The sequence below is a fragment of the Manis javanica genome, chromosome 10 (genome assembly GCF_040802235.1).
Source record: "Manis javanica isolate MJ-LG chromosome 10, MJ_LKY, whole genome shotgun sequence".
NCBI lineage: Eukaryota > Metazoa > Chordata > Mammalia > Pholidota > Manidae > Manis > Manis javanica.
In genome coordinates this window covers 92,088,941-92,109,613 of record NC_133165.1, presented here as the reverse complement: position 1 = coordinate 92,109,613, position 20,673 = coordinate 92,088,941, and the positions used below count along the sequence as shown (strand labels likewise).

The window sequence follows — 20,673 nt, the reverse complement described above, 5'->3', positions numbered from 1 at the left end:
ATGGTAGGTCTGGACAAAGTGCCAAAAGATCTTCCCCCTGACACTACGCTGCTGGACCTGCAAAACAACAAAATTACTGAAATCAAAGATGGGGACTTTAAGAACCTGAAGAACCTTCATGTAAGAAAATTTTTTTTTTTTTGAGTTATAACAAGATTTGACTCAAAGTATTTTACAAACAAACTTAGCTAAGGCCAAGAGTACTGTATGGTAATAAATAAGCACATAAGTGTGTATTAATGTCTCTTTTAGGGGGTGGTGGGGAAGCAAAGAATCATATTCATTAACCCATGTAAATTAACCATTAAAAAATAGGCTAATTGTATCTACCCTATATTTCTTTACCATTTACTTCCTAAAAAGTACTTTATATCTTAATCATCTTTATTGTTTCATAAATAAAAATCTTTATCTTCCCAGTTAGACTATACTTTAATAACAGAACAAAACACAAAATGGACTGATTGCAGTATCATTTTCTTTGTTTCTTTTGTTTTCTTTCCATCATTTTCTAAGAGGTATGAATGACTTTGTAGAGACTCAGAGACTGGCACCAAGAGAAAAGGGGATAATCATCCATATCTTATTTAGTAAATAAAATTCCATCTTCAAATATATATATGGAAAGCATTAGAATTTTTAGAAAATGGACAGAACTGCCTAGTGATAAGTAACCTATCTGTGGAGATTATAGTTTCTTATGATAATTATCCTAGAAATACATTCTTAAGTTTGGGATCATAAACAGAAAAATCTAATTTCACATCTGTTTATTTCTTCTAGCCATTACAGAAAATAATTGAGGGACATATAGCAAGACTAGGCAAATATAGTAAAATATAAATACAAAAGTAAATCATTTGGCTGCTATATATTAGAATAAGAAATATTGATTCAAGAGAAATAATGTAAAGTAAAATTAACTACTTATAATATACTATAGAGTTAGTATAATCAGGACATAATTTAGTTATCAACTTTCTGACAGCAAAGAAAAGCAATAAACATTTATCCATTAGAAGAAAATATACCAAAGTTTTAAAAGGAATTGAAGAATTTTTTATTTTAAGAAACTCCATGGAACAGTTAACAAAAATAATAACACATAATAAAATGGCATAGTCTATTTATAGCATCGTCCAACAGTATAAGACTGGAATGATGTAAGTAATGAATGTTACAGGCACCAAGTAAGAAAAGTCAGACATCATCCTACATCAGGGTACTGATTAGTATTTTGAGAGAATATGGGTCAAAGGGGTCTTAGAGAATTAACAGAATTTTGAAAGGAAGAGAAGGAAGGTTTTCCCTGCAAGAGGAAAGGAAAGGTGAAGGAATGAGCAACAGACAAAAACAGTAGCTGCAGAGATACAGCCTCTGACCCATTAGAGTTGAACTAGCATCTTGAAACCTGGAACAGTGGGATCCCTCTCCACCGAAAGGCTGGTCCCCTTTTCACCTTCTCAATGCTTTTATGTTATGGTTTCCCTGGAAGTGAGCTGATGCTGATACCAACAAGATTTCTCAATGACTATTTACGCTAACACTGGGATAAGTTAAAAGAGGAAATAATAAAAATGGAATGTCATAATATTTGTTCAAGAAACTAAAATATTCAAAAGAGTTTCATTTTATTTTTATAAATTTACCCTGCAGCTACTTTTTTATTAAGGAAGAGAAATTCTTCTACTCTAATCCCAACTTCCTGTGTGTTAAAGTCTACTCTGAATAGTTTGTTGAAACTCCTTATATCCTTAAATAAGAGATACCTAGTTTCTCTGATGCTCTTATTAAATCTGGCATTTGTAATAATGTGTTCTTTCTTTTCAATGTCTCCTTCTAAGTATGTTTTTAAGAAACTATCATCTTGGCAATCTCTTTCTACTTAGAAGTATACATTAAAAGAAGAGAGAGTTTATTAGAGCTTTTGACCATTCAGAGAAATGTTAAATAGCCATTTTTTCTCATACTCATTCATTAGTGATCATTTCTATCCTTCTTATTATGCAAGTGAGCTTCATAATTTCAGCCAGGAAAGCCACACTTGAATGAGAAGGAAGGAGACAAATGAAAATTTAGCAAGGATTAAAATAGAAAGAATTTAACAGAAAAATATTCCTTTTTCACAATAATTTTATCAGTGTATGGCTCTGTAGCTCATTATGAGTAGTAGCCATATAAGAATAGTTCTATACTTATGTATAATAGAAAACTATATAATTATTCTATAAAATAATGGAAAATCAAGTATTTTAATGCCAACATTCAATATATTTCTTGTGAATTAAAGCTTAATAAATCTAGTAAGAAAGTCTTTTTAAGTAAAAACAAACAAAAAATTGTCAAAGCTGAATAACAGCCAATGCTTTTTACAATTATGATTTACTAGGTACTGTTCTTAATGCCTTATATAAATGAACTTATCTAATTCTTATGAGGTAGAGACTCTTGATAACCCCTTTAAAACAGGTGAGAACACTCAGGCAGGAGAGGCTAAGTTACTTGCTCATAGTCACACAGCAAGTAAGCGCCAGAGCTTGAGATCTAAACTCAGAAGCAGTCTAACTTGAGTCTCTGCACTGTTAATTAATTGCCTCTACAAATGGTAGTAACTACAGAATCCTTTAAAACAAAACAATACCTGGTACAGTGTAAGCCTAATGTAAGTGGCTTTGGAGAAAATTGTACTTAATATTCAGTCAGCTTTCAACATATTTTTCTTTCAGTTTTGTTGCAAGATAATTGACATGCAGCACTGCCTAAATTTAAGGTATACAGCATATGACTGGACTTCCATATATTGCAAAATGATTACTACAAATTTGGTTAATATCCATCATTTCATATAAATATTTAAAAACATTTAAAAAGCTTTTTTCCCCTTATGATAAGAATGGTTAAGATTTATTCTTAGCAACTTGCAAAAATATACCATACAGAAGTGTTAACTTAGTCACCATGTTGTACATTGCATCCCCAGCACTTTATTTTATACCTGGAAGTTTCCATCTTCTGTCCACCTTCCTGGATGAAGGTGATGAAATGTTTTCACTCCTTCTTCTGCCCTGTGTGTTATGCCGGTCATCTTTCCATCACCTCTTCCCTACCTCCCAGGCTAGATTCCTTTTTCTTTAGTTACCAAAGAAGTAAATAGTCTTCATTTTTTAATTGGTTTCAATTTAGTTTAAATGGCACTCCCAGCATTTCCTGACCCCCAAGCAACAAATTCTCTCCTAATCTGACTTCTTTCAATCTCTGCTAACTGATAATAATCCATTTCTGCCTGTGTTTTTTCGTTTCATTAGCAGACTGCCTGAAGAACACCTGGAGTTCACCTTTGAATCTTTCTCTAGTTTAGCCAGACTTTGTCATTAGCCAATGTAATCAGTCAGTTTCCCCATCTCAACACCTTACCATAGCCTCTTATTTTATGACTATGCTTTCTTAAATGCATATCCCTGTGTACTGAATTAGCATTAACCATCCTTAGCAATATTCTGTGCACTTGAGTAAATTTCTTTACATGTGAATCTGTTTTATATGAAGTTCTAATTTTCATAGCTCTTAAAATCTTACCTCATTATGACAAAAATTTGCATGGTTTATTTTTCAAATTTATTGTATTCTAAAAGCAAAGATGCTTTTCATTGGACTAAAACTTTCAATCAACAATGCTATTTGAAAGATTCTTTGCAAAGAAGCAGTCAATATACATTATCATTTTAATCCTCACCACAACCTCCTATAGGATTTACTATTATTCTCACTTTACTGAAGAAATAATTGGGAACAACTATCATACTACCCCAAAATTTAGTAGTGACTATTATTATTACTGCAACATTCTCACAGGTAGAGGCATTATTTAGTTATTATCTAGTAAAAGAAGTAATATTTTATGACCTGAGAAAGCAGGTAATGATGCATGATCAGGTTGATTTTTCATATTAGGTTTCAACATTTAACATAAAATAAAACAGATTTTCAGACCATCTTTAATATATTTAATGATATCAAGCTTTCAGGATTTTCTTCCACAAATGACAGTGGAAGATCTCCTTTGTATTTATAATTATTTGCATTTGTAACTAAGCATCCAGTTTTTGGGTGACTTTCAATGACTCAAGTCCTTTCAAACCTTTTCTCTAGCTCTGGATCTCACTGATTTCCCAGTTTTGTCATTAATATCAACTTCCTATGACTTTAACATCATAAGTTTTCAAACTTTATGTAATATTCATTGAAATTTCCTAGGATTTTGATGTAATCAACCAATGTATCTTTTAGATTATGTTCTTGTAGTAAGATTTAATTAGTTGAATAATGTACACAAATATTGTGAAAAAGGATGCGCATGGGTTAGTTAACCAGCTGCTACCTTCAGGAAATATTCTTGCATTCCAAGGCTGAAAGGTCTCACCGTTGCATGAGTTCTCACTCTTCTCTAGTTCCTCTTTGGCCCTTCTGCATTATACCTAAAAGGGTCCAATTGATGGTGGCAAGTTGCTTAGATCTCAATAAAATTATACTAAATTCCCTAGGATTTGTTGGTAAGATGACTTAAAATAGTAGCAGTGTGGTTATATAGACATATATATCACATAAATCACTGTATATAAATGTATATTTATATGTAAATACAAATATAGGTTTAACTATAGCTTTAGGTATAACAATAATGAATTAAATATAATTACTTATATTATGAGAACTCAGAAACAAAAATTTTAGACAATTAAGCCAAAATAGTAACCAAAAAATATTAACATATTTAACTGTATAAAACCTTTATATGTAAAAAAGAGCACAAAACAGAACAAAAATATATTTAAATACACATTTTAAATTGTTTAGTTATATGAACTATATCTTTATTTTGTTCACTAATTACTAAAATATATTAAAATTTAATAAAAATAAGTATTGTGACCCTTTCCCTCCAAAAAATACAGTAAATGGTAGCAAAATAAGAGGAAATTTGTTTAACTTCTCAAGTGACAAGGAAATGCAAAATAAAGCGATGAGCTGCAAGAAAATGTAGCGTTTTGGCAAATTTTTTGAAAACAATTATATCTAAATTTGCATGGCTGCAAGAAAATTGTGCTCTGTTACGTTGCCGGTCATAGTATACACTAGTGCCACCCTTTTCTAGAGGAATCCGGTGACAAAAACCAGTGAAGATGGACGTTTAGGTTGAAAAGCTGATGGGAGTGGATGCTTGTGGTATCGGATTCTTTTCAGGTATCTTGGGTCCCTCTAGTAATTTCAATCTTTAGGAGTAGTTATATTTTAAAAATTAAATGTCAGTCTATCTATATTTAATATATAATGTTCAGGTCCTCACATACTTCTTAAATAAAGGAATCATATATGCCTAATTTTTCCTGATTTCTTGCAGTTTTACAGATTTCTCTGCTAGTCTCGCGAATGGAATGAATACACGCTTATTTTATGTGTGTTCGTGTAGGATTTTGGAATTAAAAAGATGTTTTGCTCACTATAGGCACTGATTCTTGTCAACAACAAAATTAGCAAAATCAGCCCTGCAGCATTTACACCTTTGGTGAAATTGGAACGACTTTATCTGTCCAAGAATCAGCTGAAGGAATTGCCAGAAAAGATGCCCAAAACTCTTCAGGAGCTGCGGGCCCATGAGAATGAGATCACCAAAGTGCGAAAAGCTGTGTTCAACGGACTGAACCAGATGATCGTCGTAGGTACAGATATTCTTATATACTTGTAGAGCAATAAACACGAGAATTCAAGGTTCACCTTAAGAGATTCCAAGTAAGCTTAGCTGCAGGAAGGAAATTTAGCTAGGACTTACATGTTTTAAGCCTATAGGAATAACAGAAGCAGGGCCAGAAAAAATGGGATTTTGAATCTCTACCTTCCAACATTTTTATTCCTTGTCCTTGAGGATCTGAGAATATCTAGAAAACTCTAGGGCTGATGTTACCTATTGCTTGCCCAAGATGCAGGATGGAATTAAATAGTGCTTAATTAGAGATATTTGGGGATAGCTTCCTTTGTGGGAACTCATTCTATTTAAACATTTATAAATAATTTGCTTTAAAAAAAATGAATTCTCAGGTTTTGTTCTCTGTGTGACAAAAAAACTACAATTTTCTCATTGGCTTTCAAAATGCCAGATTCAAATTATTTAAAATTTTTATGTATCTCAGGAAAGAGTCCCGTAATAAGTGTGATTTGTAAACACTTGTCTTTTTTTTCTGTGCAAACCTGTGCATGCACCTTAAATAATTTTTGTTATTATTATTTTTCCTGCTACTGTTTTTTCAAAAATCTTTGTTTTGTTGTTGTTTGTTTTAATATGGGACATTTTTACCTTAGTTTGCTATCCCTTTGAGGAGCATGTCCTTTAATGTCTCTTTTTTCTATGTTCAGGGAGTTCCTTGCCTAAGTTGTTATTGACCCAAATGTCTGTTAAATTCTTTGTTGAAATAGATACTACTCTGGCTTGTAATATCCTAAAACTGTCTTCTAAAAGCTTTGCACCTATTGGATTTGTAGAACTGGGCACCAATCCACTGAAGAGCTCAGGAATTGAAAATGGAGCCTTCCAAGGAATGAAGAAGCTCTCCTACATCCGCATTGCTGACACCAATATAACCACCATCCCTAAAGGTGATAGAAAATTATCCAAAGCAAGTGGCATATATAAACCCAAAGGCTTTGACATTTTAAAATATTGTTTTTTAAAAATGTAATAGTCACTCAACTGGCCAACTTTATTACTGTAAATTTTCTATCCCTGGAAGTGTTTCTACTGAGTATGGGTGACCACTGGGCCATCCAGGCTCACTATAGAGCTGGCCAGATTCTTTTACCTATTAAGTCTCTTCTAAGGATAACTTAATGCACAATAATTTTGTATTACAGACTTGTCATATCTCAAAGAAAAAAGTAGTTATTTAAAAAATAGAATGCTCTCATGGCATTTGTTAAAAAAAAAAGATATATGGAAATACCTATAAAAATCAGTGAGTTCCTTTTTATCATAGGATGTGCCACAATAAGAATTACTATTTGAATAAGCAGCTCCACAATGGCCACAGTCTTACTGAATAGTGGCAGTTGCATGTTGTAGAATGTGGATTTGGAGTCAGTTTGCTTGAGTTTGGATTGTCAGTTGTTGGTTCTAGGGTCTTAGACAAGTTATTCAACATGCATGTCTCAATTTATCTGTTTAAGGTAGTAACAATAATAGTATCCACCTCATTGGGTTGTTTTAAAATTAAATAAATAGAGAAATATTTGGCATGTAGATCAATAATGAACTACTATTACCTTCAATTATTCTCATTTTGCTTAAGCAAAGTCCCAAACACTGGAGATAGGACAGTGCGTTGGGCATACTGCCTGCCATCAAGGAGCTCCTTGCCTAGAGCAAAGCCAGACAAGTGACAGCAGGTGCCACATGGCCATGGGGCTGAGGTCTTCATGTGAAGGGCTACACAAAGCACCTAAGCCAGTCTCTGTGAATCAGAAAAGTCATCAACTCACCAAAAAGAAATTCCTCCGAGTTTCACATTGCTCTATCCCAGGTTTTTCAGTCTCACAAAAGCCCCTCTGGATTTTCATGTTCTTCTGTCAATCTGGCCCTTTTTCAATTTAGATCTTGTTCTTGGACAGGGTACAAAATGTAGGTTCTTGCCTGTAGAAAACAATTATCCTTTATTGAGCTTTCACAGAAACTTCATCTGAGAGTACATCTTCCATAATATGGTTTTTTAACACCCCTTGTCCTCTCCACATTCTTACATAGGATGTTTTTGATGCCCTTCATAACAGCCTTTGGTTTGGATAGGTAAGACAGATGACGATAGATAGATAGGTAGATGATAGATAGATAGATAGATAGATAGATAGATAGATAGATAGATAGATAGATAGATAGATAGATAGATAGATAGATGGTAGGTATTAATTTATAGTTTATAAAGCACTATCATGTTGTCTCCAATTTTTGCAACTAACGAGTGATCTTTTTTTAACCCCAGTTCAGAGATGTATACATATATGTATTTTAAATATATTTTATATGCTTAATAATATATTTATATTTTTATGTTTTGTATTATATGTGTGTGTGTGTGTGTGTGTGTGTGTCTGTGTGTGGTGTGTGTGTGTCTGTATACCTACATAGCTTCCCTAATGCCAGAGAGCTGTAGGAGGTAAAGTAAAGTGGCTGAACTTTACAGCCAGGTCCTTTCCACTACTTCATGGTATCAGATGACTTGCATTAAGCCCAGTCTTTGATTTTGCTGTCCTTCTTAATGCATCCTCCAAATATCCCTCTGTAACACATTTCATCATTTAATGATCCATTTTCCTTTAATTTCTTATGTTTTTCTCCCTATCCTAAGTGTTCTTTTCTCATCATCTCTAGCTTACTTTTATTTACTAAATACAATAAAGATTATAGTAACTAAATCTTGTTAAGCACTTATTTAGCACCAGGAACTGTGCCAAATGCTTTTTTCATGAATTCTTTTATATGAATCTCAAAATCTTCCTTTATAGTAATATTATCACACCTCTTTAAGAAATAAAGAAAGTGCAGCTTAAAGGGATGAAGTAAATTGTAACCAAGGGCTTTGAACTGGGAAGGGGCCAAGCTGGGCTTGTGCTGAGCTGATGTCAGAGCTCATGTGTTGGACCATGTCCCTCTGCTGCCATCTAAGTTCCTGCCTCCTGTGTATATTTATGCCTATGTAATAGAGGAGTCAGCCTTCCCTAGGCTGGAACCCTTATGCTGAACGTCACCAACCTCCTGGAGTCTTATTTTCCACATATTACCTCCCATCTCCGATGGGAACAGAAAGGCAGTGGGGTGGAGTGACAAGATTATAAATTCACACTCTGGAGTTAGACCAACCTGGGTGAGGAGGCTGATTCAGCCATTTAGTTATTCTTTCTCTAACTATAGGCTCATTATTCCACATCTCTAAAATCTCAGTTTTATTACCTATAAAACAGAGGTATTAACAACAAATATCTTCTAGTGTATTTGGGAGGAGTAAAAGACAGAAGACTTGTAATGCACATGCAGTGTATCTGGCCCAGAGAAAACTCTCAATATATTGTACTCTAAAAATGAAAAAGGAAAAGTAAAAAAAAAGTAAAATAAAATAACCAGAGTATAGATTCCTTGGCTAAAGTGGCAAAGGCTCATGATATTCTTTACAAATTTGCTTCTCTCTATCCTGCAGCAAAGTTTTCTTCCACAGTCAAACTTCCTTCGGGATGTAACTTTCCTTTGGGAAACTGACACCCCAAAAGGGGAAGCACTTAAATAAGAGTGAACGATGTGATAGTAATTGTTCCAAAAATACTACATTTTAAAAACATTTTTTTGTAAGAAGAAAGGATGTACATTCAAATTGCTTTCTTTACTTAGAGGAGTATTTTAAAAATCCACATTTATTTATACTAAGGAAACTCAAGTGGTTGGAAGCCTTATTCCAAGAGTGGCCATGACTTATGCATCGTGGCATTTATGCCAATGAACAATGCAATTGTGATTTTCATTTCCTTCAGTTAAGAGCCTGCTATTTTAATTCCCTGAAGCCATCTGGAAGCATACTACATTCCCTGCTTATAGCTAGATAACCTACAAAATTTGTAACTTTGAGTCTCTGTTTCCTCATCTATGAAAGAGGATTAATGAAAAATAATTTACACAATGAAAAAATTAAATAAGCTAAGTTAGGAAAAGTGCCAATATCTGTGTTTGATGCATAACAGACATTCAGTAAGTAGAAGTTCCTTTCCTTAGCATCTCTCTCACAAAACATACTACCGCAGAGAAACTAATAATAATTTCAAATCAAATATGGACTAAACATTAAATTAAATAGGCAATATTGACATAACACAGTGAGATGCAATGAAAATTTCATGCGAAAGATAACCTGTGATTTTCCATTCTTGTACTTTATGGACAAATCACCAATACTTCATGCCAAGCAGATGTTAGTTCTTCATGTAACCAATCTGCTATTTTCTTTGTAGTGGCTGCTTTTCTTATAAGTGGAACAATATGCTATTTGAAAAGCTGTATGAAAATGTAATACATCCTCAGATGGCAGGAGGAAATTAAACTAAAATATTTAAACTTTTATATTTGCACTACTAAATTTTTAGAAATCACAGCCATTCAAGAAGTACTATCCAGAGGTTTAGTGGATATATTGGATCTAATATTATTTCCCTGGCTGCTTGGCACTCCTCCGGTACAAAGAAACAGCCTTGCTTTAAAAGGTCCAAGTCTCTTTATGCATACCCATGTGTGAGAGGCATTTAATGTTTTTATGGACAAGACTAAGGCCAGCATAGTATGTCAGTGCTCATTATTAATGATGCTCATTAATGAAATACATGCTTAAGTTTGTATATAGGCTTAATTTATACATAATCTCCTTATTACAGTTCAAATGCTCGTCTCCTTGTTTGAGAGTTATCAGCTTGTATCAGCTTTTATCAATGGCAGTGTGTTAGCCTATTAACAAGCATGTAAGAAACTAATGAGATTCAGGGTTTGACATCAGATCTACAATTGTATCCTAACAGTTGCTAGGACAAAAATCTACTATGTGACAAGCATAGTCCATGTGTTTGTTAAACTCAATCTAGAAGAAGAATAGAAAGGAATATATAGTACTGAAAGTATATATTACCATAAAAGGGACAAAGGAAAAAGAAGAAATGGAAACTCTTTAAAACTGTACATCTTTTAGAAAATTGATGGCATATGTCTTCTTTAAGTCTTTCTATATTCTGTAATTACATTTATCTGCTAATTAACAATTTGTATTTCCATATTCCAGGTCTTCCTCCTTCTCTTACTGAATTACATCTTGATGGGAACAAAATCACCAAGGTCGATGCAACCAGCCTGAAAGGACTGACTAATTTGGCTAAGTAATAATATTATTTCATGACAGTCTGTCAGTCAGATGGCTAGGTGTGTCAGTGCTACATGCTCAGAACCAGAAACCTGATGACTGATTTTTGACTGTATCACATTTTGTTGTTTGTAACAACATTAAACTTCAGTCTACCCAATAATTTCTTTAAAAAAAAAACCTAATGAAATAGTATACATACCATAACCACATGAGTTATGAGTTTTATGAGTACCATATTGTTTTTAGATTGAGATTTATCTTATGTACAAGGTATATGATTAAATCAGTATGTTCATTCAGTATGTTCTAACTTAGTTGCATTAAACAAGTTAAGTAAATTATAACACAATGTCCAGAATTTAAAAATGTATTTAAGAGAATGCTGTCAGGACATGGAGATATTGGGCATCTATAGTATTTAAATGTATTTGACTATACTGTAGTATTCAGATAGTTATGGTGATATTCTCTGACCTCTATTTTCTGAAGTGTTTCAAATGTCTCTGGATATTTAATGTAGTCTAACAAAGGAAAACATTTTCTGGCCCTTCTTTATATATATAATTTTTTTCCCAGTTGGTGATCAGTAGTGTCTGTCCTGCTCTCTAACCTAACTTCAATCTTTCTTCACTTGCAATCAGGTTAAGTAATGAAAAGAGAATTCTGGCAGGCTATTTCATTCGTCTTCAAGGAACACTCTGTTCTCGAGCCACACGTATTGCTAAATGTTCTCACAGAGAAGCACAGCATTATGCCAAATTGGCTCACTCTTTTGTATATAAACTTCATAGTACGTAAATAAATATAAAGTATATCATTTATCTTTGAAAAATAGCTGAGACCAAATGTATATACAATACAGCTTTCCTCATGTTGGTGAACATTCCCCAAAGAGTCAGTGGGTGGTAAGGGCTGAAGGTGAGCATATGCTTATCACTATAGCTACAATATGTTGCCTCAAGTGATAGGAAATCCTTTGTCTAAAGCTATTTTAATCACAGTACCTGATGTAGACAATATTTTTCAAAATAGTATTATGTATCACAACATTTCTTGGTTAAGTAGGTCCCCCTAGCCTCAGAAAAAAGTAGGAAATTAAATTGTATTGGTTATTATGTAAAATTGCCTTTAGGATAACTATTATTATTGAATTATTTTTATTAGTAGTAGTAATAGCATTAGGAATGAACAATAGTCTAAGTTCTAAATATAATGAATCATTCCCGATATTTGTGCCTTTTTAGAATAAAAGCATATTTTGTGCTGAAAGTGCTATGGAGATTTTGAGATTCTGCACTTTGATATGGACATCATATGCTTTTTGTCAAATAGAAGCATAAAGAGCTAATAAAATTGAAAAGGTCAATAGAAGTGACAATTTCCCTGTAAGTGGATTTTGAATTCTGTTCATTAAATTGGAGCAGATTGCCTCATTGGTCAAGCACACTTTCCCACCTCTTAAACTTGTCAAACACACTTCTTCTTGGAATCAAGTCCAGAAATTTAACATCTACTAGGCCATCAAATCCTCGTGTTTTTTGCTCTTCCCTCATGATGGAATGTGAGAAGTATTTTGGTGCTGAAAATCAAAACTGTGAAAAGAAGGAAAAAGCAATCACTGATCTGAGAACATTGCTACAGGACAAATATTCCAGTTAGTTATTAGGAACAACTGGGCAAAAATAGTGTCTGTTCCCTCTGTAAAAATGTAAACTGGTTTCCAGGCAACTTCTGTTTTTTATTAAGTATATGTATATATATTGTCATCTCCCTTACAAGGGAAATATTCTATTATGGAAAGAATCAGGGTTTTTGAGCCATATGTTTTCTGCCCTCACAAGCCTAAGAGAGATAATATCTTGAATAGTGGGGTCTCAAAAACATTTGTTGATTGAATGTAAAAATAAATCACTGAAAAAAGTGAAGCTATCTTGAATCAATGATTAGGAATAATATATTCTAAGAAATGTGCTGGCCCCAAATTGCATATGGGACTTGAACTGTTATAAGAAATAGGACACATGAGTTTTGTGCAGTGGCAGTATGATAGCCAATAGGGTTTATCCGTGGCGCAATGATTGCTAATTGAAAACCTTCCCCAATACCCCAGGCATTGGCAAAAAAAAAAAGAAAAAAGAAAAAGAAATACAATACATGATTCTGACATTGAAAAGGAAAGGCCAATAAAAAGGGATAAATGCCTAAGACTAAGGGAAAAACAAAATTTTCTCAGCCAAGATGATTAATTAATAATCCATTAATAACTAAGATAAACCAAATTTGCTATGAATAGCCTAGAATCAATAAACTTTCATCTCAGTTATTCCAAATACCAAGTCATGATTAAAATTGAAGATGATGTCTCGTAAGCCAGAATCTAAATCCCAAAAGGGCTCAAAGATCGGAACTAGCTGAAGGCAAGCAGAAACCTTCGCACAAAGAGCACCCGTGTCTCTTCCACTGCCTTTGAAGGAACCTACCTGATTCTTCCTCTTTCTCTCCCTTGGAGCTTTCTGGCTCCCTTCCATTACCTCGTTGTCTCATCTCTGGCATCCCTTCTCTGCCTTTTGGGTTGGCAGTACCCTAGTTTTGACAGCGATTCATTCATCCCTAGAACGATGAATACACCACCTTTGTCTCCAGGTCAGCTTCTGACTTTTGGACGGGTTTACTATGAGGGGACCCCACAGCTGCAGAACTCTTACTAGTTATAGATATAATTTAAAATATACAACCCACAACCTTGGGTTGCATTATATGAGAAATGTCAAAGAGGCCAAGAAACAGAGATCTAGGTCAGAGATGAGGGTCAGAGGCCAGCAATGTTGGCACCAGGCAAATTCTAACAGTTGTCACTGATGAACTCTAATTTCAAACTGAGGTGAAATGCTAATTCTGTGAACCCTTCTGGCAGGTAGGTTTGTTGACTGATTAGAACTTTGTACCTTTGATTTCCAAGTGACCAAAAATGATAATAGCATTCCTTTTAGTTTTCTCTTCAGGGAATTACGTACGTTCATTACACCTAGAAATCAATTCAACAGCTATTCATTGATCTTATCAAACTCTGTTAGTACAGGATATGCCACACAACAGTTATTTGTCTCAAGGAGACACACATGAGTACACAGCCCCTTGAGTTTTACAAGAGGGTGACCACAGGAACATTTTACTGAGGGCACCAGTCCAGTCTGGTGCTGTCAAAGGAGTATCACAGATGTGAACTCAAACTGAAACCTTCAGAACAAATGGAAAGGTTGGAAACCTTCAGAACAAGCTCAGAAAGGTTGGAAAAAGCATTGTAGGCAGAGGGAACAGTAAGTGCAAAAACAAAATAATGTTCTTTTTCTATTGACTTGACAAATCACACAATGCCTGAAAGGAAAGCGCCCCGGTTCCATGGATACATTTATTTCTCTTTTCTGTTATAGGTTGGGACTGAGCTTCAACAGCATTGGTGCTGTTGACAATGGCTCTTTGGCCAACACTCCACATTTGAGGGAGCTTCACTTGGACAACAACAAGCTCATCAAAGTGCCTGGTGGGCTGGCAGATCATAAGTACATCCAGGTAACTCAACACCACTAGGAACATTGAGGGAGCACACCCTCCCTACTGGGATGCTAGGAGGCAGGAAGTTCTGCTTAGGAGTCTTTTGGTAGAAAGATATTTTTAATGTTTCACTATAAATATTCATTCTCATTTCATGAAAAACATGGGTTTAAATAGTTGAGTTTAAAAGACGAGGACTATTGCCTTGAAATTATTATACTTCTTTCCAGAATGTAATATATATCTTTTTTGTGAAACAGGGTCATTTCAAATCACAGATCATTGTAACAAATACATACTGGTTAGAAAAGATGATATAATTTGTGATGCAAAGATTTGGAATAAAATGTAGTCTTCATTTTCAGTTTCAACACGTTATATAGGTCAAAAGGAATGTTTAGCTAGCAGAGTGACTGCATTGACTTTATATAAACTATCAAGTTATGGCACATTTATAAGAATAAGATATGGCTCAGTGGTCTGTTGTGATGTAATACAGCCTTATAGTCTATAAATCTATAAATCTAAGGCATGCTTATTAGTTTAAATAGTGATAATAATTTTGTATATAACAATATAAGGTTTCCATTGTTACTTTGAAGAAGTAAAGCAAGCATGTTATTCAGATTATGTAACTTTTGAAAACTTAAATAATGTGTTTATCACTAGATTTTACATATCTGCTTAATCTGATTTTCCAGTTTTTTAAATGTTGTATTTAAATTGCTTCTTTCAGAAATTTACATAGGTGCTTAGCTCAATCATGCTGATTCAGAAACTATACATTGACACTGACACTCTCTCACAGATAAAACCTTTTCATAAAGTTGCTCTTTTGGTAATCTAGTATCTCAACTTTTTTGCTTGGGGTTCAAGATAGGTTTATTTTTTACTCTGCTGTCAACAGTGTTCATAAATTACTGACCTCTTTTTTTTATTGAGTTGCAACCAAAACTCCAAAATCAATTGATATATCACAATTTACATTAGCTAGATTTCAATAAAGTATCTGAATTGTAAGTACAAAGATGCAACTTAAAGACGTTTTATTTCATGCTGATTCTTTTCTCAGTGGGTCTTTGGTGGTGGTAGAAGAGTAAGTAATTTGAAGCCACAAGTAAAACCAAGGTGCTTAGAAGACCTAATAAGAATAGCTATTGTTGCTATTAAGGTTTGTGTTGGTGATGCATTTTTTTGTTTGTTTGTTTTAATATTTGGATCCCAGAATAATCAGTTTCTTGATCACTGTTTTTCAAATGTCAGTCTGGATGTATTATTCAGTTCATAAAATGAGTTTAATGGGTTCATTAGAACCTTTATGGAATGGCATGGATGGGATGGGATAGGATGAGATGGGCGAGAATAAGTTGAATATAAAAAAAATATATCATTATAATGGTAAGTATTTCATAAAAATTTTGTTTCGTACACACAGATCCATATATACTAAACCTCGGTATGTAATGTGTTTCTTATGGTGGGACACAGAATAAAATGATAAAAAACACTATTTTGAAGACTTTGTTAATTTAAATATCAGCAAGTCTCATGGGCATTCACACAGAGCCCTACATTCAGAAGGCCTCACTATTGGTTTTCCATCACAGATTTCACTTGCTGTATTTCCTTTTTTCATAAATATATAAATTACTTTTAGGAACACTATATAGTTGTTTAACCATCACCCAATCCAGCTTTAGACCACTTCTCTTAACCCCAAAATATTGTTCTTATCCATTTCTAGCTAATTCTCAATATTATCCCCTGTCACAAGAAATAATGATCTGCTTTCTGTCTCTATAATTTGCCTTTCCTGGAAATTTCATATGAATTGACTCGTGCAATGTGTGGCTTTTGTGTCTGACTTCTTTCACTTATCATGATGATTTTAGGTCATTCATATCATAACGTGCATCAGTAGTTTATTCATTTGTATTGGTGAATAGCATTCCATTGTATGGATATATCACATTTTGTTTGTTAGTAGCACTGCACCTTTCAATTAGTAGTTTTAGATTATCTTTCAAAACTGGGAGCAAAAGTCCTTTAACTTTGTTCTTATTTTTCAGAATTGTTGTGGCTATTCTTGTTCCTTTGCATTTCCACATACATTTTAGAATCAGTTTGTTCATTTCTGCAAAAATAACCTGCTAGGATTTTCATTTTGGCAGGGATTATGTTGAATTTACAGATCACTTAGGGGAGAATTGTCATCTGAATAATATTGAGTCTTCTAATTTACAAACATGGATATCTCTCTATTTTATCTTCTTTAATTTCCCACAGCAGTGTTTCGTCTTCTTTAGCATACAAGCCTTGCCATTCTTTTCTTAGGTTCATTCTTACTTTTTTAATATTAAAATACTTTTGATGCTGCTGTGAATGAATTGCTACCTTAATTTCATTTTGAATTATTCATTGCTAGTGCAGCTGATTTTTGTACAGCGATCTTCATCCTACCAATGTGCTGAAATTGTTTTCATTGCAGAAGTGTTTGTTCTTTCCCTTGGACACTCTACATTCAGGATCCTATCATTTGTAAATAAAGTCAGTTTTAATTATTCTTTTCTTATCTGAATTCCTTCAATTTATTTTTCTTGCTTCATTGCTTTGGTTAGAATCCCCAGTACAACGTTGAATAGAAGCAGTGAAATTAGATATCTTTGCTTTGTTCTCTATTTTAAGAGTGGGTGGGCATTCAATCTTTTATCATTAAGCATGAAGTTAGCTAAAGGTCTTTTATATGTGCTCTTTTATCAAATTGAGAAAGCCCACCCTCTATTTCTAATTTATTGAAAATTTTTATCATAAATGTGTACTGGATATTTTTCAAATGTTTTTTCTATGTCTATTGAAAATATGTTGTGGTTTTGTACTTTATTCTTTTTAATATGACACATTAAATTAATTTATTTATAGCAAACCAATATTACATCCCTGAGATTAATCATGCTTGGTATTGGTCATGGTATATAACCCTTTTATATGTTATGAGACACAGTTTCTAATATTTTAAGCTTTTTTGTGTATATTTACCTGAGATATTTGATTGTAGCTTTCTCTTTTTTGTGATGATTTTTGTCTGCCTTTAATATTAAAAAATATTGACCTCTTAGAATGAGCTAGGAATTTACGCAGATGACTATTTGCTTTATGTCTTGATATCTTCTTCTTTCACCCTCAATATTAGCCATAAGCTCTCACCAAATACCTCTCCACTTTCTTGCTAACCACTGCTAGGAAATAGAGAATAGAAAATGTCAACAAGAAATTTTCATAATTTGAGAATCACACACAAAAAAATACAGGTATTGTTTTGATTTTAATACCCTTTTTTTCTGTTTTAATATGGCATTTATTGTTCTTCTGAACCTTTCTTAAACAAGGCCCTCTTTACCAACATAAGAGTGTCAGTACTCTGGTAGGTGGAATTATATCTCAAGTTATTATTTTAAAGGAGTAAATCGTAGGTTTTATAGCTCGCTTTAGAAGTTGTTGCCTCAACATTATATTTTAGCCTTTGTTGTATAATTAAGACACTTCTCGCTCTCCAGAATTCATGTCTACATAATGTAAGTAAAAACCTATTTCTAAAGTTCTTTTTGTAGGTCTGATATTTAATTTGTCTAAGAAAATCTATGAATAAATTACCATTATCTTAAACGTAATCATAAAACATGTTTCAGGAAAAAATTCTAATGAACTATAATACTATATTCATAGAGTAAAACTGGTAACAGACTGAATTTTCATTGAGACTTTTTAGCTCTTTATTTCAAATGCTGTGACACACATATTAGAGTTTGTGACTCATTTTGATTCTGATACTGTATACACTCTTTTTCTTCATTATATATCACTACTACATTTTCTATAATTTCATAAGAAGTCTATTATCTTATCTTTGCCCTAAAAACATATTCCCATCTAGATATAATTTATAAAATAACATGAATTCACTCATTTATTCATTCAGCGTGTATTTATTTAACACCTACTCTGTTCTAGTAGACTCTAAAGATACAGTCATGAGCAAAACACAACCAGTTTCTCTCTTCACTGAGCATTTATTCTGGAAGAGGAAAGCAGACAAAAAAAAACAAATATGATATGCTATATTGTGATAATTGCCATGAAGAAAAAGAAAGAAATGTAATTGGGACAGAGACTGGCTGAATGAGATTGTCAGGGAAGACCTCTCTGGTACGGAGAAATGAAGTATAGAAAGCAGTAAGTCTTGCAGACATCTTGAAAAAGATTATTCCAGGTGGAAGCAACAGTATGTGCCAACCTGAAGAGGAGCCAAGCATTATGTATTAGAGGAAATCAAGTAGTCCAGTGTGGCTGGAATGAACACTGCAGAGAGAGAAGGTCAGAGCAGAAGGATGTCAGATCACATAGCATTTGCAGGCCTTTGTGAGAACTTGGGATTTCATTCTGCATGAGATGGGATGCCACTGGAGAACTGAAGCAAAGAAGATATAATTTGACTTAATTTTTTCAATAATTGCTCTAAAAGCTAAAAAAAATGAGAAAAGAGAAGAAAAGGGGGCAAGAAAGCAATAGAGGAAGCAGCAAGAACAATGAAGGCAACTTCAATAATCCAGGATGACATCATGGTGGTTTGGGCAAGGTTGTAGGCATACACAGAGGGAGAAGAAGTGGATTTGAAGATTTAGCTACTAGGATCTGTTGATGGTTGGTCAGAGAGGATAAGAGAAAGGGCGGGTCAAGGATTATAACAATTTTTTAGCAACTGGAATGACTGAGATGCCCATGCTGAGGTAAGAGAGCCAAAAAAAGGGAAAACCAAGTTTAGAAAGGAAGAGAAAAATCAAGTTTAGTTTGAGAAGTGTTAAGGTATTCAAACGGAAGGATGAAAATACTAAAAGAGAAAAAAAAAAAAGAAGTGTATTTACATGAAGCATTCAATATATTAAAAGGAAAATAATCATTCTCCATTATTTCATGTTATAGGTTGTCTACCTTCATAACAACAACATCTCTGCAGTTGGTTCTAACGACTTCTGCCCGCCTGGGTACAACACCAAAAAGGCCTCTTATTCTGGCGTCAGCCTTTTCAGCAATCCAGTCCAGTACTGGGAGATCCAGCCATCCACCTTCCGATGTGTCTATGTGCGCTCTGCCATTCAGCTCGGAAACTACAAGTAACTCCCAAGAAAGCCGTCATTTTTATAACCTGGAAAAATCCTGTTAATATCATTACTCGAAAAAAAAAAAAATGAAAGCTAGATACTGGAAACCTAATAGCAGTGTGGATGTTTTTTCCCACATGACTTATTATGCATACACCCAAATATGCAGTTTAAATAATTGCCTACAATAAAAAGAATTTTGCCTGTCATTTTCAGAATTCTTTTTTGAAGCTTCCTGTTGATGTTAACTGAGCTATTGCAGATTTTCTTTTTTTCACTAAATGTAAAATTTGGAGTAACTATGTGTGTCAACAATTTAGTAAAGCTTTTCCTTTTTAATTTTCAGAAAAGATAGAATAAAGTATCCATCTTCTGTAACTCATAAGATAATTAGCTCCTTTGGCATGAAGTCCAAAGTCCAGTTCTAGTTCTGTCTTAATCCTCATTATTACTGGTAAAGCCTCATTTGAATATGTGAATTCAATACAGGCTATGTAAAAGTTTTGCTAATGTCATTATTTTGAAAAAAATAAATTCACAGATACATTCAAAATTACCATTGTATAAAGTGTAATTGTAACTTTTCTGTAAACTCAATTTTCTAAAGAGAGTAGATACTGCTTTCTAGATAAGAATAGCACATCTTTTCAAGTTCTTAGATATTTCTTCCTCCCTGTGCTTTGACATTTGTGTATTATTTCATCTGAATTCAATCATAAGCTAAGAAAGCACAAAGCTGACTTTTTTTCCAATTGGCCTAGAAAACAGCTATTTTTCAGTTACTAAAATGTTGAATCAATTTTAAAACTACCATGTGTATAATCAGGCTGCTCACCTGAACATCTCCATAATTACTATGAGAAATATTTATGGCATTTAGTTAAACCTTCAATTTTAGAATTTTTTTTCTGTAGGACTTAGAAACAGCTCTCAAAGCAGACCATTCAAGCATCCTGGGTAATGGGCTGATTTACTATGAGTAAATATTTATCAAAAAGTACATTTCTTCTATCAACCTCTAATAAGCAAAC

At 33.6% G+C, this 20,673-nt stretch overlaps 1 protein-coding gene and 1 pseudogene across 3 annotated transcripts in view; both read left to right on the top strand.

Annotated features, from left to right (window-relative positions):
- DCN (decorin) overlaps positions 1 to 20,198 on the top strand; it is a 36,490-nt gene extending 16,292 nt beyond the window's left edge. For all 3 annotated transcript variants that reach the window (XM_017651380.3, XM_017651383.3, XM_017651381.3), the window contains exons 3-8: positions 8 to 120; positions 5,504 to 5,717; positions 6,535 to 6,648; positions 10,854 to 10,947; positions 14,366 to 14,504; positions 19,464 to 20,198. In XM_017651380.3, coding sequence (XP_017506869.1) covers positions 8 to 120; positions 5,504 to 5,717; positions 6,535 to 6,648; positions 10,854 to 10,947; positions 14,366 to 14,504; positions 19,464 to 19,658 — 869 coding nt within the window. In that variant the 3' untranslated portion in view covers positions 19,659 to 20,198. The remainder of the gene's footprint in view (positions 1 to 7; positions 121 to 5,503; positions 5,718 to 6,534; positions 6,649 to 10,853; positions 10,948 to 14,365; positions 14,505 to 19,463) is intronic.
- Positions 12,959 to 13,042, top strand: LOC140844119 (U4 spliceosomal RNA; annotated as a pseudogene).
- Positions 20,199 to 20,673: the final 475 nt, after the last annotated feature.